Here is a 9156-nt window from a genome sequence, read left to right on the forward strand (position 1 = left end):
GGGTAAATCATCCCCAAAAATCATATTAAGAGTGTGTAATTATGCACATTAAACAGCTCATTACAACTTGACCATTAGTTGTTGTTGCGGTAAATTCAACAGAAAAGAGTATCCAAAGTATATTTAATAAAACCTGTTCAGAAGGGAATAGGCATACAGAGATTTCTTCAAGAGTAAATATAGTCTCAGGTTTGTACACCACAAATGACCTTGTGTTTAATATATCTGCATCATTGCTTAAGTCCTGTCTCCATATCTCATTCAGAGAGATCTTGTCCATGAGTTATTGTCCATGGCCTGATTGGACCTCAATCCTGGAAGAGTGCATTTTCGTACAGTACCCCATTGCCTAAGCAGAAAGAAAGAAAGAAAGATCCATATGCTTAATGCCAGTGGAGGTTAAAAAAGCAAAGAGTTAAGGCATAAAACTTTTTTTTTGACAGCTGTCAATACATATCATAAAAATTATAACAAGAATGACTCAGGTTTGAGTGTGAACTGTGCACAGGTGTGTGTGGGGCCTGCTCATTGTAGCACAACCAGTGACCAAATGTATTTGATTAGGACTTACATATTATGTATTTACATCATGTGGATTAATGTCATCAAACTATCTACTCTAATACCCCTTTCACACAGAAGCAATGACCCAGGAATATCCGCTCATGGAACATGGGATGCTTGCATATAATTTAATTGCTTTCCAATGCCTTTTGACTATCAGTCAAAAATTCAATCACTGTTAACTAATACACAGCTAAATAATCTATATCAATAAATGTAGTGATTTTGTGTAGCCTCTGGCTAAAAACAGTCTGACTGCTAATTAAGTTACTAAAAGTGAGTAATAAAAGTACTTGCACATCTATTTTCAACAGTGGGTCAGGGAGCCAGAACCGTCGAGATATAGGTTACAAGAATGATCGGAATGCTCTCATGCACATACAAATGGTAAATGAAATTAAATACTCATATACACAAGTGAAATACTCACACACATGCACATGAAATACTCACACATACACAAGTGAAATACTCACACATACACAAGTAAAACACGCACATGCACATATGAAACACTTGTATATATATATATATGTATACTGTAAATAAAAATATATATACACAAGTGTTTCACATATACACATGCGAGTGTTTTACTTGTGTATGTGAGTATTTCATTTCATTTACCATTTGTATGTGCGTGAGTACACATGAGTATACATGTATGTGCGAGTGTTTCACTTGTGTATGTAACAGTATCTCATATGTATGTGTGCATTAGGCTTACATTAGGTGTACATTATTTAATTTCTCATCTCATTCAAAATGAGGATCAATCCAGGTGATATTGGGTTTTTCCAGAGGCAACCAGCAATGGGGCTCCTCACAAAAATGTGGCTTCTGTCCAATTGAACGTAGGCATTTTCCAACCATCAAACTGCTCTCTGCTGCATCTGAAATGGCATAGACCCCCACAGATCCATCCACAAAGCCAACATATGCACAGAGATTTTCAGACAGGCTCAGAGTAGAGGGGACTTTGCAAAGGTAAAAACTGCCCACAGTCTTGCCAGTGGCAATGCGTACAGCGCTCAGAACTGGCTGGGAGTGGAGGTCACAGTTGCAGTCATCAGGGTTTTCAGCATTAGAAATGAAGAGAACATAGCGTCCAGCCATGTCTAAGCAAACCATCAGAATGTCCCCTTCTGCCTGCAAGGAGCACAGTTTTCCATTAATGGTGTCTAAGATGTTGATGGTGGCTCCCGCTATGGATAGAAGAGCATAGTGTCCATCAGAAGAGAGCTGAAACAGCTCTGGCTTTATCAGGGGAGCACCAGGTAAATTAACGTGTTTACACACAGTTTCTTCTGTGACCTTCCAGGTATACAGATTCCCAGATATGGTGATCAAGACAACATAGTCTGGATAATCCAGTAGAGGCTGGAAGGCAATGACTTTAGCTAGGCCAGAGCAGGAGAACCTTTTGCTAACATACCCTGACCACAGGCTGACTGCCAGAAGGTCGGAATTGTGTAGGCCAAGGATGAATGTGCTTTCAGGGGAGATGACAGCATTCTTTAGATGCAGGTTAACATTGCACACCACATGCCCGCTCTTCAGGTTCCACACAGTAGAAAGATCATGCTGGCAGAGGGACACAGCCAAGTTGCCCTTGGGGGTGATCAGCAAGGTAGATGCATGACTGCGATGGATACGGTGAAGGTTTTCCCCTGTGGCTGTCTGCCAAACGTAAATGTCCCCAGAGGATGCAGCGACCAGCTGCTTGCAGTCCATGGAGAGAGTGAAAGTGTCCACTGGACCATTATGAAGGAAGCGGCCCTCAGCCTTGTTGCTAAACGTGTGCCACTTCCATACCAGCTCAGTGCCATCTATTGTGTAGAAATGTTCCCCTGTAGATTCCATTACCAACTTTTCCACCTTTACTCCTGTTTTTGAGATCACAGAGGCAGACCAAATAAAATCCATGTCCCAGGTGCTGATAATTCCATTCGCAGATACAGCCAACAAGGTTTGCCCCATTTTGAGAAGTTTGACGGCTTTGGAGTCTCCAATATTCAGACTCAAAACACACTGACCAGTGGTCCTTTTCCACACAAGCAAGAAAGGGCAGTTATCAAGACAAGCAATGATAAGGAGTCCCTCTTTGGACAGCACAGCTTGGATAAATGTTTTCTCCTGAGGTGCCTTGAACTGGTCATCTACTGTCCACTTGTGAGTATCCCAGAGCACAATCTGGTGTCTCTTACAGACCAGGAAGGTGCTGTTCTCCACTGAGTGCTCAGTGTTTAAGACCTCTTCTTGGTCATTGGTGCTAGATAATTCTTTTGTGAGTTTGGGTTTTGTGATGGGGCTTATGTTCCACACAAACACATTTCCAGTTTTGTCCACACACACCATCAAATGCTTTTCCTCACAACAAAGCACATTCATGATGGATGTTTCCATGGATCCGGTACAAGTACAAAGATGGATGTTATCTTGGAGGTCAAATATAGAGACTGTGCCTTTGTCTTGCCCACATAAAAGGAACTGTCCTTCATAAGAGTATGACATGCATGTCACATTGTGGTGGCAGTGCAGTTCCATAAGTTTTATACCCGTGTTTATGTCAAAGATTTGAATGTAAGTCTTACATTTGTACCTCAAAATGATCCAGTTCTCTGTGACTAAGAAACCACCAGGTGTGAAGTCTGGGTCTGTGGGCGAACTGGGGACAGACCCATCCGTGTCTAATTCGCAAATATTCAAGGGTTCTTTCAGATGATACAAGAGGATCCTCCCACATTTTGTAGACAACAGGAGAAAATTACCTTCACTTGTGATGTTTGAAATGCTCAAATCAGACAAATGAAAGGGTGTATACCCCCCTACAAAATTTTCATTCCATACCCAGATGGAACTGTCATGAAGGATCATGACCAACATGTCACATTGTGTGTCCAACACCTCCATGATGGGGGTTGCAAATGGTGGTGTCCAGCAAGTGGAGAGCACTGGTGAAACAGGGGACCACAACACATTCACACCCTGGGTTCTGACTCCTTCCTGGTAGATCTGCTTTGCATAGCTCTCTAGCTCTGGCAAAACATTCAGGAATGGGAAGAGCTTAGCCTGCATCACTGTTGTCAGACCACTGGGGGAGTCACGGAGCATGCAAGCTGCATCTTGTACAATTCTGGCAAGGAACCCAAGCTCCCTGCTGGACATGACTTTAGAGGTCTCTTTGAGGTCACTTACCAAATCATCAAGGTGACCAACCCTCAGCATACCTTGATGAAACCCAGGTGACATCATCACTTCCCTGACCAGTTCCTCTAGCCTGCTGCTTTTTTTCAAATGGAAGGGCAATTCCATAAGCTTCCTCACATTAACATCCATCTGCTTAGAGGAGGAGTCAAAGACCCAGGGCTGCCCAGGAATCTGCCTATCGATGTAAGCTTTACAGGTAACTCCAGATGTACTCAGATGTTCAGTTTGTGTGACATGTTCTTGGCTGATGAGCATTGGCATGGCCCTGCCATATGCCCACTGACCACTGAAATAATTAGCCAGTGTGTTGTGCGTCTCTCTGACTATTTCAGCAGAAGACAGGTAGAGTTTATGAATTACTAGTGGGAAGTGCCTGCAGGGCCAAAAGAGAACTTGGAAACCTGAGATGTTTCTCTTCATTAGGAACCCCCTCAGGGCATGGAGCATATTCTCCACCTTAGCCTCTGGAACCCGCAATCTGTAGGGTAGGACTTCCTCTGCTGGGAGGTACTGAGAAAGCACCTCATTTTCACAGGATAGAATGTCAGTTAACTCAGCCTCTGTGATGCCTGATTTGGCTAAGGTGAGGTAGCACATTGCCTTGGAGACCAGCTCTTTTCCATGTTTCTCCTCAAGCTGAGCCAGAAACATCTTGATGTTATCATGGACCCCATTGGTTATGGACTCCTCAGTGATGTCCTGTGATGAGTTCCAGTTACACACTTGCCTGTGCAAGAGCTCAACGTAAAGTGGGAGGGAACACTCTTTCAGGGCCTTGTTGACATGCATCTGCTGTCCTGAGGTTATTCTCCTGTTGCAAGATAATAGCAGATCCTTTAGCATCCTGCTGCAGTCTCTTCCATCCTTTGACTTCACCTCTAGGAACAGAGAGGACTGTGGGTAAAGTGCTTTGAGTGCCCGGAGAGTGCCTGATTTTCTTGGTGCTGTGGAAATGAGGAGCTTGACATTAACAGGTAGGGAAACTGGGAGCCACCTGGTACTCTGAAGTCCATCAGCCCCTGCTATCTGGTCCAGTCCATCTAAGATAAGGACCAAGGGTCGTGATGATGAAGAGGCCATGCTCAGGAGGTTTGTGAAAGCTTTTCTCAGTAGATTGATGTCCCATGGTAACTGATGCTGGGGCTGGTCATAGCTTATAGCTAACTGAGTACATACACTGATGAGAAGCTGTTCCATAGTATTGCCACCATTTATAAAATGAACAACCATCACAGGGTCTCTTCCATCCAACCAAGTATGCACCTATAAGATAGAAGGAGCAAGTCAATAGGAATTAAACCATGGAAAAGTTGTCAAAATTATATGTACACAAACTTATGAGATTTCCCCTGCAAATACTGTAAAAACTAATTTCATCCCCTTCAATCAATTAACAAATAGCAGTCAAGAGATAAAGTTAAAACCTAAAAGAGGTCATTGCACTTAAAAAAAAAACTTTTTAAACTAAAAACTGTCATTTTTTAAAAACGAACAAGACCTAGTGATTTGTGATTTAACATGTACACAGAATGTTGCATTTACTCACTTACCTGACTGGCACAATGAGCCAGAAGTACAGTTTTACCTGTACAAGGCCCCCCAAAGAGGATGAGTGGATATTCTGTCTTTTTCTGCTTCAGATAGTCTTGGACATGCTGGACCTCTTTACACTTGACTCTGTAGAGACTGGAGTAGATATGGCACAGGTTGGCTTGCTGGACAAGCTCCTGGGAGAGTGCACATTCAAATCGATGCATCTCCTTGGCAACAGTACACTTGATAAGGTTCAGCAGATCTGTGTAGAGCTGCTGGCACAATCCTTCAGTGTACCACCTCCTCCTCTCAGGAGAGTCACCTGGATGCAGCTCATATTCTGACATCGTAGTATACACCTGGAGCTGACAGGAAGTCACAAGGCCCGGCAGGAAGTGGTCACGGAGATTACTCAGGGGATCCTCGGAAGGGGCATTCAAGTTAGGGTTCACGTTAAGATCTGTGATGGACTTCCTCTGGTGCCACTTCCTGGTAATCTTGTAGACATAACAAAGGCATCTTGCGATGTCCTCCTTGGAACGGTTTTCCAGTGCAAAGTGTAGTTCTCTATCAAGAGCTAAGGGGGGATACAGCATAATTAGTAATATCAAAAGTAAATGTATTCAATTGCAATGCTATCGCAAACATTAATTTCTGTATTGTTCTCTATTTACATACAATTGGACATATTGTTATTGATACCGTGTCTATAAATGACAAAATCTATGTCACTCAGAGCCTTTCGAGTCTATTTTTAAATGGTTCAAGGTATTCACAAGAGTCCCAAAATGTAATATAAATACAATAAAACCTTCTTTTTGTTTGTATATTCCTGTAGTCACTGAAGAAAATATAATGATGTAAATGCACAGACACCTGACCTGATCTGAAATATTTCTGTGCCTTTTCTGAAGTGACACTTCCTTCCCGTATGCATCTTGTCACAATGGTATGAAAAATGGTCCTCATTTCCTGGTGCACATCTCGCAGATGAATTTTTCTGGCTTTTCCATCTGCCTGGAATAAAGTGATGCTGAATAAAAATAACAGTATTTCAAAATGATCCTGGGAAGACAGTTTACATACTGCACAGATTGGGTACTGCTGCATACAATACAGCACTATAACTCACCTGATCATGGTGGGGATGGTCTATGAGGCAGAAGGAAGGCGGTATGGCATTCTCGTCTCTCTCGTACCAGTGTTCCAGGAGTTGGGTGTCCATACCCATCTGCTGGCCAGTTTGCAGAACTTGCTGGAACTCAGAGACCTCCACCTGCACAGGCAGCCCTGTGTTGCCATACTGCCTCCCAACCAGGGCCTACAAACCCAGCCCCACCACCAAAAAAACAGAGATCCATTAACTGAATTGATCAGGAAAAATGCCTTTTAATGTTGTGATGCCAGGAAGGGAGATGGGACGGTACTCTACTGGACAGTACACAGGCAGGGTGGCAGCTGAAGCTCTTTCCAATTGTCTCATAATTGGGCCTTCTAAAAATGCCATATTCCCAGGCCAAAGGCAGACTTTTTCTTTAGAAACTGTGAAAATGTAAGCTTTAGGTTTTCTTTTTTTAATGGGTTGGGGCTTGTGGACTTTCTTATTGTGATGTTTTGATTAAATACTTCTCACCCTTTCTATGAGAAAGTTTTTGTTATTTATGTTCAAATTATCACCAATCAGCCAATTATGTACATTTTTTATTATTATTTCTGTTTGTTCAGCATGTGATTTAGTGGTCATCCCAAGCCCTGCATCACAATGTATGCAAAGTGCGAATTCTTGGAGGCATAAATATACATTGTACATATTATGGTTCAGTGAATGTCATAATATTCCAATACAAATTATTAAAACAAATTTAAATAAAATGAATTTATTAGAATCCAAGTTGCATTGTTGATTGTCTTATTATGTATATTTGTGATTATTTCCCCAAGAGTGGCCTCTAACCAGTCAAACTTTCCACTTTTTGTATGTTATTTTCCAGAAGAACAATACCACAAATTAAAAGAAGACACTCATATTTAAAGATATTTGTATTCAGTAGATTGCAAAAAATATTATTTCATTTTATGCTAGACAATGGTCATATTCATAATATTCTGAAGTGCATTTTGTATGTTAATGCAATTTGAATTCTGTGAATTTAAGGGTGAATAAAATTTTAGGTTGGTACAACAAATTAAGTAAATATGTATCATTGCAGTTACCACAAGGAAAGGCCCTGCAGAGGTCTTCCTGCAATCCTCTAGCAGCTGCAGCCGGACCTGCTGTTGCCTGGGGTCCAACACATCCTGCAGGTCCAGCCCCTCGTATGGGTCGATTACCTGGAGGACGGTACCTTAGTTTTATTTTCACCTGGGAACCTGAATTCTCATCAATAGTACTACAATTGCATCTTATAGAAAAACTGACTTCTTGTGGAGACTTACCCTGAACTCCAAACCATGGGTACGTCGGCAGTAATCCCTCACTTTTGGGAAAACATCCTCCCTGAGAGCTCTTCTCTCTTCCAAAGAATCTAAAAGTGCATTAATTTCACTGTAAAACGCTCATATCAGACAATATGCCATTTGAAATAAGCCTTGAAAATGCTCAGAAAACCAACTAGAAAATAATTTTGCTTTTTGTAGGTAAAATGTCTAACATGAGAACACGAGGCTTCTAATAGTGATCCGTGACCAGAAGAATCTTACCTTCAGGATTGGTGCACAAGAAAACTTTGACACAAGACTTTACCAAGGTACTTTGGAAGTATTCCATCAAGTATTCCTTATTTTTTACATACTGAATAAAAAAAGAAAAATAAACTGTACAGTTCACAGAACATATTTTAAAATTGCCTGAAGTAGAATTCTGAGAGACAGAACCACAACTCCGGTACGTTCCGCCTGTCTGCCCATATTTCTCCCTACCCCTGGCCTCAGAAGGCAGGTTCCTGACAGGAAACATACACAAAGTGTTTTTCTTGGAACGTACTGTAGATATTCCCCTCCCCCCAGCCCATGCAATTTTGCGTAGTGGCAGCTGGCTTTTGATAAATACACAAAGAACCCTCACAGACAAAGATGCACACCTGTCTACCACCTCCACCAAAGGGAATAACACTGCAATTATACAAAATAGATGTGGTTTGTAAAGAATTTTCAATTTGAGAAGGGGGTGGGGGTGGGGGTGTGGGGTGGGGGGTAGTACTGCAGTCATGATGTGGCCAGTGTTCCATTTCCATTCAGCGAAGATGCATGTGTAGTGTACTAGTCCAGAGGTATCCCATGGGATACATATTTGCTGAATAGGGTGGAACTTTATTATGACATTGTTACCTGGAAAGTCTGATGTGTCAAATGAAGTCATGCCTTTGTGTGAATAAATATGAGGGCATTTGATGTGTGAAATAAGGTGTGATGAAAGGGGGTTGTGCCATCAGTAAGCCAATAACACCATTATTGATCATATAATATTCCAGCCATATTATCACACTTCCACCTTTGAAACCGTATAACTGCCCACTGGAATATGAATGGCATTGCTTCCATGGTACCTGGAATACCCCCAATACTGCTGTGCCAAAAAAGAAGAATTAAAGAGATACAGTTGCTTAATTAATAAAGTATGCTGACCACTTCACATTTTGTGTTTATCCCATTCTTCCTGGCAGATCCTCTTAAGCTCTGTCATCTTCAGGTCATTCCACAGATGTTCTATGGGGTTTAAATCTGGGCTTTGGCTGGGTCACTCAAGGAAAGTCAGACCTGTCCCAAAGCCACTCCAGTGTTGTCTTGGTCTGAGGTTGCATGCACTCAGGAGCAGGTTTTCTTCAAGGACCTCAGCTGCATTCATCCTTC

The 9156-nt window shown here is 41.9% G+C and overlaps 1 protein-coding gene across 1 annotated transcript; it reads right to left on the minus strand.

Annotated features, from left to right (window-relative positions):
• Window positions 1–214: 214 nt before the first annotated feature.
• Window positions 215–8121, minus strand: LOC133107477 (NACHT and WD repeat domain-containing protein 2). The gene is made up of 8 exons (XM_061216465.1): window positions 8008–8121; window positions 7744–7832; window positions 7522–7638; window positions 6440–6628; window positions 6189–6279; window positions 5325–5884; window positions 1292–5037; window positions 215–349 (listed from the first exon to the last, which is right to left on the minus strand). The coding sequence occupies exons 1-7, from the start codon at window positions 8072–8074 to the stop codon at window positions 1321–1323; spliced, it is 4830 nt and encodes a 1609-aa protein (XP_061072449.1). The 5' UTR covers window positions 8075–8121; the 3' UTR covers window positions 215–349; window positions 1292–1320.
• Between the last annotated feature and the right edge of the window lie 1035 nt (window positions 8122–9156).

Source organism: Conger conger, chromosome 13, assembly GCF_963514075.1.
Source record: "Conger conger chromosome 13, fConCon1.1, whole genome shotgun sequence".
Classification (NCBI taxonomy): domain Eukaryota; kingdom Metazoa; phylum Chordata; class Actinopteri; order Anguilliformes; family Congridae; genus Conger; species Conger conger.